This window comes from Cydia splendana, chromosome 17 (genome assembly GCF_910591565.1).
Source record: "Cydia splendana chromosome 17, ilCydSple1.2, whole genome shotgun sequence".
NCBI lineage: Eukaryota > Metazoa > Arthropoda > Insecta > Lepidoptera > Tortricidae > Cydia > Cydia splendana.
Window position 1 is genome coordinate 12,622,684 of NC_085976.1, and position 14,190 is coordinate 12,636,873.

At 34.8% G+C, this 14,190-nt stretch overlaps 1 protein-coding gene across 1 annotated transcript; it reads right to left on the reverse strand.

Annotated features, from left to right (window-relative positions):
- Positions 1 to 8,906: 8,906 nt before the first annotated feature.
- Positions 8,907 to 13,223, reverse strand: LOC134798565 (phosphomevalonate kinase). Its single transcript, XM_063770941.1, has 3 exons — positions 13,103 to 13,223; positions 10,076 to 10,272; positions 8,907 to 9,243 (listed from the first exon to the last, which is right to left on the reverse strand). Exons 1-3 carry the CDS (start codon positions 13,180 to 13,182, stop codon positions 8,960 to 8,962), a joined length of 561 nt encoding a protein of 186 aa, XP_063627011.1. The 5' UTR covers positions 13,183 to 13,223; the 3' UTR covers positions 8,907 to 8,959.
- Positions 13,224 to 14,190: the final 967 nt, after the last annotated feature.

Consider the following 14,190-nt stretch of genomic DNA (forward strand, 5'->3'; position numbering starts at 1 on the left):
TTTTTATTTCTTGTTTATTTCATATTGTATTGTCATGTACATTGGGTGTTACATTATATATAGTCAGATCATGACACCCTGTTAGGGCACACAATACTATTATTATTCTATTCTATTCTAGGCTAGTCTATAAGGCAACATAATAACATTTACTTATTAGTAATAAATTAAATTAAAAATAAATGACGTCAAAGCTTAAGACTAAGGAAATCAGTCACATCATTTTATCACGAAAATTGACAGTGCTGCAGCAGTAACGTTGCAACAGAGTAATGCTGCTGCAATCACCATATCTTAGAAAGTAATTGAAAACGCGAGCGAAGCGGGCGCGAAAATTTTTCGATATAAAAACGAAATTTGATAGACAGTTGTACATTTTTACTTTTAGTCCCAACCAGGCGCGAATCCAGGATTTCATACAGAGAAGAGATGGGACAGTTTTCTATCAGCCTAGCTTCGCATAGGGCTCGACATTTAAGGGTCTCAGCGAGGTTGTTTTCACACAGAAAAGATGCAAGAAAGCAGAGCTTGGAATTGACCAAGTGAATTGAATTGGCGAAGTATGAGCAAGGCAGAAGGCCCAGCTGCGAAAGAGGAAAGCTTGGATTTGGATCCACGCCCAAGTGTAATTAAGGCAGAAGATCAACTTTGCCATAAGGCAGAAGACCTCGCATAAGACCTTACGCCGAACTGCAAAAGAGTGGCTTGAAATCGAATCTATGCATGTAATCACGACTCTTCTACTGCTCGCTCTTTGGCTTCACTCGAAAGCGCTACTTGATAGGATGCTTTTAGTTTTCGGCTTTCACGGGGCCCCTTATAACACTTTGACAGTTAGGTCTCAGGATCGCGGCTAAGGAGCAACTCGGTTGGCCGACAAATCTGGCGTGCAAGAGAGCAAAATTCGCTATAAAATCGGTAACCTATGTCGAAAAAATCGGCTGGCCGTAAGCCCGAAAGCAAGATTTTTTTTCATGACTTTAAGGGCCTCCGCGTAAGTACAAATTGAAAGCCTACGTTGGAGATGTTCTTACGTACCCTCACTCTCTTACTTGAACCCTACGACCCTTCGTTATTAGATGGGTACTTGTACACGAATAAAAGTTTCATGTAGTTACCTACTCCACGACGACTGCAATGCTGATGCAGCCCTGCGCTTTTTTTGCCTACGGTTTTGGTGCCACCTAGACGTGGTGCCCTAAGCAAGTGCTTATTTTGCCTAAAATGGTTAATCCGGCACTGCAAATGACAGAGGTCAATGTTTTTTTGTCAAAGTACCCGTAGGCGATAGGGGCTATTCATAAATTACGTCATTTCAAATTAGGGAGGGGGGGTCTGGACATCGGATGATGGTAGCATGACGAAGGAGGAAACGGGTCATTCGAAGCATGATTTTTGGATGATTTTAGGGGGAGGGGGAGGTCAAAAATCGTCAAAAATCGATAACGCAATTTATGGACAGCCCCATTAGTATGAATATGGATTTGATATGGGTGCGATATAATTACGATTAGTTATAATTCATGATGGAGAAAATTTATAATTTTAAATAATTATACAATTATACGCGTGTTTATATGTGTGTTTATTTTACCACTACGTAACTATGTAAACTCATTTTTAGTTTTCTTGATTACTTAATGTTTACTCAGTTCCCCAAAAGATGGCACTGTGCAATGAGGGGCAATTAATTTAATGTCGTTTAATTTTGTTGTATTATTAATTTATTAAATCAACATAATTATTCAGTTATTTTTGTTGATATCCGTACCCACACTACCCACTCTTCTAAACTTAGAGTTAATTTGGCAAAATCTTTCTAACGTATTAAATTCAGCGCCATCTGTAAGTTTACCAGGGTACTCAATAGTGGTAGCACATATTTGAAAAAAGTTTGCCCCTCCTTCCTAAGTAGCGCCATAAGATTCAGGGGCAAACTTAAGTCAATCGGGTGTTGTGGCTACCCCCTCTTTTAGGGGTTGAATTTTTATAGCCTATAACCTGGCCGGGGATTTTGTCGACAGATTAATAAAGTTTTCGTCATAATCCGTTCAGCCGTTTTCACGTGATGCGCGTTCAAATAAACAGACAAACAGATAGATAAACAGACAAACAGACAAAAATTCTAAAAACTTTTGGAACGTGTTCTTTTATCGATTCTAAGTATCCCCAGCCAACTTTTTTTCAATTATCTTCCATGTACAGACTTTCGACCGTCTTCAGATTTATTATTATGTATATATAATATCCCATCAAAAACATTACATGTAAAAAGGTGCAAGTCTCGCAACGCTTCTACTACAGAAAAGTTTTGAGATGTAATGTGAAACCAAGTCGGTTATTTTAATCAGTGCCAGGGGGTGTTAAAGCAGTATCAATAAGATATCTTTCATTTGTAATACATATAATGACCTGGCCATCGCACGGCTGCATAATGACATAAGGATCATCGTCACCTATAACATATAAAAATAATTCTAATTGAACATAACGCTAGCGCTAATTGCAGTTTGAGCATTACACGTATTTACGAGTACGGTACGAGTAAAGCATTATATGCGATTGCCAAGTCATTATATGTATTACAAATTAAAGATATCTTATTGATACTGTTTTAACACCCCCTGGCACTGATTAAAATAACCGACTTGGTTTCACATTACATCTCAAAACTTTTTTGTAGTAGAAGCGTTGCGAGACTTGCACCTTTTTACATGTAATGTTTTTGATGGGATATTATATATACATAATAATAAAGCTGAAGACGGTAATAACGACGGTAGATGTAATGTTTTTGATGGGATCTCATCTCTTTTTGCAGGCAGTCCTTCTTTTCGGATACAGACACCCATACTATATATACACATATCATAACTAAACACATCTTCATTCATACTCACATCGTACATGACCTTTACTTTACCTACTATTTGTAGGAACTGCAACAGTAACTTTGTAATAGCATATATTTATATGGAATTACAAACTTACTTATGCAGTTATTAGATCTTTAAAACGTGACTGATATTGCAATGTTTTTAGGTTTTCTATGGCTTGATAAGCTGAAAACTACTTATGTTTAAAATTTGAAGCTTGTGGGTATGCTAGAAGTACCTTAGAATTGTGATGATCGGTGAGTGAGCGAGTGAGTGAGTGTGTCAGTGTCGAAACTAAGGAACTTTGACGTACAATAATTCTTAAACTACAAGTTCAGATTTGATGTTTTTGAGAATATATCTAAAGCATGTTAAGCCCCATAGTCTAATAAAACATGGTCTTCCATTCCCAGAGTGACACGGGCCTACGTCACAACAACATGGCCGCTATATATAGCGCTATCGCATATTATCATATAGCGCTGTCGCATGATGACGTAGGCCCGTGTCAGTTAGGTGACCTAGAAAAGACGGGAATGGAGTACCAGGCGGAGTATATTATTATACCATGTTAAGCCCTATATGTAACTGAAAATTCAGGGTTCTAGCTTCAGCCAGCACAAAATAACAGGCCGTCGAAAATGGCCTGAATCGCTTCGAGAAAAGGATGGTACGGCCGTGCCTCTTTGTTTTGCTCGACTTGGCGGGGGCACTGCCGTGCCCCCAGATAATATGTATTTGAAAAAAGTTTGCCCCTCCTTCCTAAGTAGCGCCATAAGATTCAGGGGCAAACTTAAGTCCCTAAATCCCTAATTTCCCAGTCTCAGTATAGTAGGTAATTAGTCACCCGCAATTTTTTTTACTTTTTGACGCCAATGACGGATATATCCGCGCCGTCGGTCCAACGCCAAAGACGAATTAATCCGTCACAGACCAACATAGACCTACGTGCATATGCGTAAAGTTCAATTTCAGTTTTGACAGCTTTTGTGTTTGACACGGCGTCGAAGAGGTTAATATGAATAAGATACACAAGTATGATTTGTAATCGTATATTACAGTGATTTACGGTACAATAAGTAACGTAGGTATAATTAATAAAAACACAACCGTAAAATATGATACCTATACAATACGGAAATTCAATCTTTCTTGTGTAATTAAAAGATATGTAAAACTAATAAGTAGTAGTAGTAGTAGTAGTAGTAGTAGTAGTAGTAAACTCTTTATTGTACAAAAAGACATATTGAAAAAAAAAAACATACAATTAGTAAGAAGAAAGTAGAAGTAAGTATTAGTAAGTTATTATTGACTTTCTAATTTTTACCGCCATTTATTTCTTCGTTCCTCTATTGTTGACATAAAATATATAATACCAAAGTAATTCTCTATGTGATTACTAATTTTATACTTCCTGGCTATAATGATCAAAGCATGTTGTTGCAATTCATTGAAAAATTAAATAAGGGTAGACAAAATTATTTACACTTAAATAATCAAACAATTTAATTATAACTTTAGGAAGAAATAGGGCTGCGTAAAATACATTTAAAGTACTTAGTTAGGTAAAAAATTAAAATTCTCTAACTTCGCCACCCATTCCCATCTTCGCCTAGTCATTTATTCACTATGAAAATGGCTACAAATATAATGACCACCAAAAAACACTTTGGTACCCTAAATAAAAAAATCATGCTAACCAAAAAAAATTACTCCACACCAAAAAAAAAGGCCTAAAAATACAAAAGTACCACCGATTTCACTTCAAATTCGACTGCACTTCAAATTGTATTCAAGTACCAAATAAATTGAATGATCACCAAATCTTGAAGACCAAATTAATGCGATATTTTCACCTAAATAAACCACTATGATTACCAAAAAATGTATACATATTAGTGGGTTAGGTTAGGTTTGAACTGCGACCCTTACAGAAACGAAACTCTACTAGGAAAGTGCGTTAGGATAGGTTGGAACTAAGACCCTTATAGAAACTAAATGCTACTAGAAAAGTGGGTTAGGTTAGGTTTGAACTGCGACCCTTACAGAAACGAAGTGCTACTAGAAAAGTTGGTTAAGTTAGGTTTGAACTGCGACCCTTACAGAAATGAAATGCTACTAGAAAATTGGGTTCGGTTTGAACTGCGACCCTTACAGAAACGAAATGCTACTAGAAAAGTGGGTTAGGTTAGGTTTGAAGTGCGACCCTTACAGAAAAGAAATGCTACTAGAAAAGTGGGTTAGGTTAGGTTTGAACTGCGACCCTTACAGAAAAGAAATGCTACTAGAAAAGTGGGTTAGGTTAGGTTTGAACTGCGACCCTTGCTGAACCAAACTGCTATCAGAAAAGTGGGCCAGGTTAGGTTTGAACTGCGACCCTTACAGAAACGAAATGCTACTAGAAAAGTGGGTTAGGTTAGGTTTGAACTGCGACCCTTACAGAAAAGAAATGCTACTAGAAAAGTGGGTTAGGTTAGGTTTGAACTGCGACCCTTACAGAAAAGAAATGCTACTAGAAAAGGGGGTTAGGTTATCTTTGAACTGCGACCCTTACAGAAACGAAATGCTACTAAAAAAGTGGGTAAGGTTAGGTTAGAACTGCGACTATCTATCTATACATATAATAAAGCTGAAGAGGGTCGAAAGTCTGTACATAGAAGATATTCGAAAAAAAATTGGCTGGGGATACTTAGAATCTATAACGGAACACGTTTCAACAGTTTTTAGAATTTTTGTCTATTTGTCTATTTATCTGTTTATCTGTTTGTCTGTTTATTTGAACGCGCATCACGTGAAAACGGCTCAACGGACTTTACTAATCTGTCGAGAAAATCCCCGGCCAGGTTATAGGCTATAAAAATTCAACCCCTAAAAGGGGGGGTAGCCACAACACGCGATTGACTTAAGTTTGCCCCTGAATCTTATGGCGCTACTTAAGAAGGAGGGCAAACTTTTTCGCGCCTGGTTGACACTAAAAGTAAAAATGTACAACTGTCTATCAAATTGCGTTTTTTATATCGAAAAATTTTCGCGCTCGCTTCGCTCGCGTTTTCAATAACATTCTAAGATAAATGATAAAGGTGATATTCGGGTGGCAACTGCAGCAGCATTACGAGTAGGTACTCTGCGTTACTGCTGCAGCACTGTCAATTTTCGTGATAAAATAATGTGACTGATTTCCATGCTCAGCTGTAATGCGGCAATGAACGTCACTCAATTTACCAAAAAAAATCCATATATATCTATATATATATATTTTTAATACCTATATATATTATTACATAAATCATATTATATTATAGGACATTTATACACAAATTGACTAAGCCCCACGGTAAGCTCAAGAAGGCTTGTGTTGTGGGTACTCAGACAACGATATATATAATATATAAATACTTAAATACATAGAAAACAACCATGACTCAGGAACAAATATCTGTATCATCATACAAATAAATGCCCTTACCAGGATTCGAACCCGGGACCATCGGCTTCATAGGCAGGGTCACTACCCACTAGACCAGACCGGTCGTCAAAATATAATCTTGATGACCCTAGGGAGATGGGGCCACATGGTCTAGAAATGCTTAGGGCATCAAAATATCTTAATCCGGCACTGGTCGTTTGCGGAGTCAAACGATTTGGGACTCGCATTTTATACGCATTTCCATGCCTTCCCGAAAAAAATCGAATGATTCGCGTAAGTCTCGAAAGTTTCGCATTGAGGTTATAAGGGGCACGTGGTCTTCCTCAGGAGTCTGAAGAAGACCACGGTGAGTGGCGCTCTAGCCAGGCAGGCCGCTTCGCTTTCGCTCGCGCGCGTACACCTTACTGTATCGTCCGATATGCACCTATTAGGCGAAAAAAACTATTGATTTTGGAGTGTAGTTTTATTTAGTGGTACCTAATTGTTAAATATTTTATCTGGACTACAGTCCTCTATAGCATATCCATCTGTCAACTTTACTTCAAGTTCCGCCTCCAGGGGAGAGGGAGAGAAACAGAACAGACCGAATTCCACGCGGGCGGAGCCGCTGACACAGCTAGTTACAGAAATAAAATGCTACTAGAAAATGGTGACGAAGTGGATTAATTAATTTAATAGGATAACGATATATTAAATATTTCCACATTTTTAATTAAAATGTGGTTACAATTTTGGTGGTCATTTACTATTTTTGGGTTTACAATGATTATTTTGGAGTCATTTGCTTTAATAGGATAGCAAGATTTAAAAATGGGGTAGGTAATCATTTACTATTTTTGGGTTAATAATGATTAGTTTGGTGTCATTTCCTTTAATAGGATAGTAAAATGTAATAAAATTGGTAATCATTTCACATTAAAATGGTGTTATAATTTTGGTGATCATTTATTATTTTAGGTTGGTAAAATCGATTTTTTTGGTATTAAATTTTACTCAATCTGGTGATCAGATAAATAGCAGCCTATGAAAATTATACTAAAACTTATTCCAAGTCCTAAATGCTCAATTACTACTTAAGGCAAAATGTCTGTTAAATTCCAAGATTCCGTGTCGTAACGGCGACTGAAAATGGTTGTATGGGTGACGTCACAGGCCACCATAGACTACGATAACCGCTTACCATTGGACGGGCGGTATGCTTGTTTGCCACCAACATATTAATTAAAAAAAAACTCGCATACACATTATATCGCGAATAAAGAAGTACTTATTTTGCGAAGCTAATGACAATTGTCACGAAATTCCGACACAGAACTCATTTCCTGTCAAGAATTACCGAAAGTTCTTTTAAATCTTGTGACAATTGTCATCATCATCATCATAGACTTCGTAAGAGAAATACCTGTTTTTTGCCGATATAATAAAGTTTTTTTTTTAATAATACAATGATGGTGGTGGTAATACAAACAGTAATACGGCCCGCTCGATGGTAAGCGGTAACCGTAACCCATGGATGCCTGTGACGTCAGCAACAGTGACATTTGTCGAATTATCGCACCTGTCGCCGTGGTGAAATAGGGGCCTGGTTGAAGGCTCTGCTGCATGAAACATTGTATTATGTTAACCCTTTACCAGGCTAAGGGATATATATTTCCCACATATGTACGTCACTTCAAACATGTATTGTGTTGTATTGTGTATTGACGAGTTGCAGTCGCCGCGAGCACTCGAGCCTGAGGAAGGACCCCCGACGGGCCCGAAACATGTCGCCAATAGCAACTAAAAATTCAAGTGAGTGAAACCGTTGTCGTATAAATATTTTAAAATATGTCTCACGAAAGTTTAATATTGATGTATTGTGTTCTATTTTCGATGAGTAAGACTGACATTTGATTGTCATTTTTGAACTGTCAGCCTGGTAAACGGTCAAATAAGTAAAGATGGTACCTTTTGGGGCTATTCATAAATTACGTCATTTCAAATTAGGGGGGGGGGGGGTCTGGACATCGGATGACGGTAGCATGAAGTAGGAGGAAATGGGGTCATTTGAAGCATGATTTTTGGATGATTATAGGGGGGGGGGGGGGAACTTCTTTACCAACTGTCTGACCTAAGTGATAGAAAATGTATTTGTTCCACCACCTCATTTTGTTTTATTTTATTCCATTTTATTTTGTTGGTTTTTTCGGAAAACCAACAGCTTAAGTAACTATTTAAGGGTGGTATTCCACCTATACATTTTTTTGTCCAATGTCATTGCATCTCACACTCTCATTAAGCAAAATGTGAGACAATACACATTGAACCAAGATATTGGACAGATGGAATACCACCCTATAGCGGCCAACTGATCAACAGTCCGCCGGACGGTATCGGCCTGTCAGTTGTTCGGAACTGTCAAAATTTTTTTTCTAACTGACAGGCCGATACCGTCCGGCGGACTGTTAATCAGTGGGCCCCTTAAGACTAAGTTAAACAAAATATGTATCAGGGATGCCAATTACAGATTACATTTCAAATATATTAAATTAAATTATAAAAAAACCCTTCTTTGCTTACATATCTAAAAATAAGTCACATCTACAGTAAAATATACTGTAAACAAACAGTGTAATACCATACCAATCTTATATTTCACTTCACAGTCAGATCTAAATCATAAGTGGGATAATAATCCCAGAATACTGCCTAACTGTTCCTGCAGCTGGTCTCTTCCCTTCCCATTATCTATGACCAGGTCCCACAGAGTATAATCATCCAAGTCACACTCTGAAGCGACATCGTCTATGCCTTCCTTGAACTTGTATCCTCTTTTGACTCTGGTATCTTCATCTGCAGTTATACGGATCGTTCTGATGAGATCCCTGTAGGTTTCTTTGAACCAGCAGATGTCAGTTTTGCGTCTGATGTCGCTGACTATCCATATCGGTCTGTCTGTGGCTAGAAAAAAATAGATAGTTGAGAGAAAATACTGCAAGTATTGACAACAATTTGTTTCCAAACAGTAGTCTGAAATAAATGTATTTACTTAATTTTTTTTTTATTGAATACAAATTAAACCTATTCATATTATATATTTATCACACTTTCAAACATTTGGCTAATAATTAATTATTAAATCATTATAATTTCGATTCATTCATTAAAAATTAATTGATTTCAAATTGTGATAAACATTTTTTTCCACTGAATCATACAAGAGGAAAGCTGCCTCTGCCTCCTGGTGGTATACAATACAAACCTTGAATATTTTAGTGTGTATGTATAAACCATTGTTAACCCTTTTCCAGGCCACACCAATCTACAAGGTTTTTCCAAAAAAAAACAAATTAATCCAGCTTTAATGATTAATTTTAAGACAAGTAACGTTTTCCGAAAGTCCAAACTAATTTAAACCTTAAATGGGATTGCTAAGGTTGAAATTTTTTTTTTATCTATTGGCCTGGAAAAGGGTTAAAGAGTGCCTCTCCCGCGTCACACACACATCTAGACTATCTAGAGTTATAGAAACAACTATTACATACAAACATATAACATAGGTACTTAGTACTGCTTCATGCTGACTTCTATTTTTTTTGCATCATGTTTGTGTTATGCATCATAGGATTATTTTTAATCTTTAAATGTGATGAACATATTCAACATACATACTTTAGAACTTTAGAGGTACGCGCATTATTAAAATGTTCTATCTCCACCAGGAGATAACTAAAAAACATGCATATTGTATGTTCTTAAAATATACTGAAGTGAATGCAAATTTGTCTATTACCATTTTGACAAGCAACTCTACAGAAGCAGCCATAATCTTGGTCTCGCATCTCGTCGCTCCACTTTATCATTTCCAATCTGTGCTGCTCCTTGTATTCGCTGTCACTCAGCAGCTCATTCAGATTCAAATTCTTCTCCTTCGCCCAATGACTCTTTATAGGCTGAGATATCTTTATCACTTCACATCGGTCTCCCAGTCTGAAATAAAACAATAAAATTAGAACATAGAAGCATACATAATCATAATAATTTATTTATTTCTTGAATGTGGTACAATAAAGATGTAAAATATCAATTTTTGAACAGCACATCCTGCCTGATAGGCATAGAAATATTGAATATTACCTATAACTATGACTAGATTCTTATGACCTACCATGCAGCATGCAAAAATAATACAGTTACAACCTTTAAATACTATATTATATTATAAATATGCCTACAAACTATCTTTTTAAAGCAGTCCTATGTATCCTATTTATTATCCTTATCAAATATGTCACTTTTGTGATGCTTGCATTGCATCTTTACAAATAAGTGAAATAAGTATTCAATAATTTTCATTGAAATTGGCTTGGGTACTCAAGACAACAACAATATATATAGTATATAAATACTTAAGTATATAAAAAACACCCATGACTCAGGAACAAATATCCGTACTCATCACACAAATAAATGCCATTACCGGGATTCGAACCCAGGACCATCAGCTTCATAGGCAGGGTCATTACCCACTAGGCCAGACCAGTCATACAATAATAGAATTCATTTAAAAACAATAAAAAAGTATAAACATCCGTTTCTACTTGGAAACCTTAGGCTTCATTGAAAATGTAATCAATCAAGGTAAAACACTAGAATATTAATAGTCATTAATAGTCAATGTGTAGTCGGGTGGATTTCATCACAAAAAATTTCACCATACAATTTTTTTTTTTTTATGTTTAATTTAACACGATTCTAGCTGGGTAGAGTAATGGGGGGCTGTATATTAAGGATATGTATGGTATTTATACAATCATTTGTCGCTTATATTTGAAGTTATCGCTTTCGGAAAATAAAAACGCAAGATGGTGATGACAACCATGGTGTGGTAATGACTCTTTTATAGACGGTAATGACACTGCATGTACGGTAATGACGATTTGGGAACTAATTTATATATGTATTAAAAACGTATTAAAAAAACAAAAACTTTTTTTAATTGTAAGACTTTAGAACTTTAATAAACATTACAAATAACATGTTTTTGAACATAAGACTAGCTGCATAAATTATTTTTAGAAAATTATAAAAAATACATTTTATTGATATAAATAAATATATAACAAGTATTTTTATTGTATAATTTTAAATAATTTATATTCCGAAATAGGCCATTTATGTATTCATTTATTTTTTTGGGTTTTTTCAATGTTAAATCATATTAACAATATTGTACTCTTATTATCAGTTTAAACCCGCATCTTCTTTTATCTACTGCATAACTTGGTATTTATATCATATTATAAAATTGCTGGTTTACCAATGAGCTTAATTTTTATGATATATTACTTTTTTTTTTGATAATTTGATTCATTGCATAAGTTTGTATTTTTGTTGTTTTATAAATTAACTTTAAAAATAGCTATAATGATTTAAATCCATATATATGTTGTTTAATAGCTAAACATTAATATATAATCAGTGTTTTATAAGTTACAAGACCCCTACTTGTTATGCATGTCATAAGTTACAAAATGTTAGGTATTGGGTCCGGTGACTACCCAATGGTATAATTATTAATTGCTGTAATTATATACATCAATTAATATAATATTATCAAAAAACATAGAGCCATCACGATAGTGAGCCAGTACCGTAGCCTATGGTCGCTTAAAACTTAGTATATGTTGCTTGTTTAAATACTTTGTTTTAACACAACTAACATGCAATTACAGACTCTATGTTGCATGATTTACATTATTAGCTTATTAAAAAAAACATTTGTATGTTCTAAGTTCTAAGTGACCTAAATTTTGCCTACTTCAGTCAAAATGTTAATTAAAAACTAACCATCCTCTAGTGTGAAAGAAATAATTATATCTTCTTCTACATTTATTCTACATTTATAAGGTAGACATTATATAGTGTTAGAAGACATAGAGAACGTTTTTCAAACATACAGCTTAATTTAATAATGAATTATAGCAAAATAACTAGAAAAGTTTCTGAGAACCGTCATCACCATACACATGAAATCATCACCGGTCGTCATTTTTTCCCGGTGATGATGGGTATGGTGTTGACGATTTGAGAGTTTCTTGTTTTTATTTCTAGAATACGAATAATAGTAGTTAATGTCTATGCTACACAATAAACTTCATGTAGTTTGCCATTTATTTCAGTAATTATTTCTAATATATCATTTGTAACTTTTTTAAACCAAAGCATAACGGTGATGATGCTCTGTTGTGACAAACTACGTTTTACAAATTTGTTCATAATATTTCTCACGATTCAGTGATGTGACTTTATAGTGAAATCATTTTTGGCATTCTATATTAAAGTGAAAAATAGGGCAAGGACCTTTAGCGGTATTTCGTTGTTCATACACAGAGATAAGCTCACATTGACATTACCATGACGGTGTTGACGAATATTTGTGACAAAATTTTAAATATTTTTAAATGTACTTTCTCGGTGAAGGAATTATTGCATATTTTTTCATGTGTTAAACAACAACATGGAAAAGATATAAGTAAAAGAAAAATCGCAATCGTACGATAGGTATGCTATAATTTTCACTGCAAACAAAAAGGTTCAGATTTTTCCGGTAGACGGTGATGATTTTAGACACATAAAACATTTTATATAAAAAAAACTATTAAGTTATTGGAGATGGTAATTGAAGGAACATGAAGATAATAGTTCTTAAAAACATATAAAAAAGTTGCAACTCGCACAACCTACTAGTTTTTTTTATAAAGACCGAACCATAAGCTTTCACTGGATTTAGAAATCCACCCAGTCAAGTAACACTTACAACTTCTGCAAGTGGTCGGTCAAGTAATCTTTCCCAGACTTCCTTTTGCCACTAAACAACAAGATAATTCGCGGAGCCATGTTGACAAATAGATAGTTTATTATCTAGTTAATATTACTTTGTGTACATATTATTTTGTGTGGCTTGGTTTAATTTAGTTTCTATCATTTCAGACACGACAACAAGTGTATCGAATAAAGTCCGTTTCTTTTATAATCCAGCTTCAAGATCAAAAGCGAATAATATGATGTTTTTAACAGAAAAAAATAATTATTCTTAATTTCACAATTAGTGATTATTAAATTGCTTTTACTAGAATTTAAAGAAAAACAAGGAAAACAACATAACATACAACACATACACTAACACTGATTTTGTCAAATTTGACAGTTGAGTAGGTATTGCCATATCAAATAACCATTCAAAAGCTTACCAACCATAAATCTAGAACAATTTTTTTTTCTTTTCAATTTTCTTTACATTTTGCTAATTTTAGTTAATTTATAGTTTATAAATGAACTTTAAATTAAACAGAAATATCCACTTTTACACAAATAAATTAATGGTGCTGGCATCCATCAATTTATTCCACAACTTCTCGGTGACTTCTACCAGATGAAATGTTTTGCAAATTCTCGCTAGATGGCGTCTAAATCCGGACATTACAAATTTCTCAATAGGTGGCGCTCCAGTCTACTAACGGGCCTTAAATCAGCATCGCGGGATTTTTGTAAATTATAACAATAGTCATTTTATATAGGTACCTGTACTTGTAGACAATTGTGGCTTATTGTTTACTTGTGGCTAAACGTGTTATTAGTTGTGGCTTATTGTTTACTTTATAATTATAACATATATCTAACTTTCTAGCTTAGCTTAAATGTTTTAGTTATAAGTGTTTATTGTGTATGCAAAAAACGTAAGCTATCTATGCGAACGTATTAATAGCTATGCTGTTGTTTACTTATAAGCATTAGTGTATACGTATGATGTTACCTATGTCAAAGTTATAAACACTGAGTTGTTAAAAAGTTTATAATGAGCGCCTATAGCTCACTAAACTATATTAATTTATTGATATTACTGTC

What these genes read in the sequence shown, in the direction of transcription:
- LOC134798565 (XM_063770941.1), bottom strand. Translation starts at nt 13,182, where the DNA reads ATGGCTCCGCGAATTATCTTGTTGTTTAGTGGCAAAAGGAAGTCTGGG. An exon ending in ACCGACCACTTGCAGAAGTT is followed by an intron (nt 10,273 to 13,102) that starts GTAAGTGTTACT and finishes GTTTTATTTCAG; the next exon opens with ACTGGGAGACCGATGTGAAG. An exon ending in TAGAGTTGCTTGTCAAAATG is followed by an intron (nt 9,244 to 10,075) that starts GTAATAGACAAA and finishes ATTTTTTTCTAG; the next exon opens with CCACAGACAGACCGATATGG.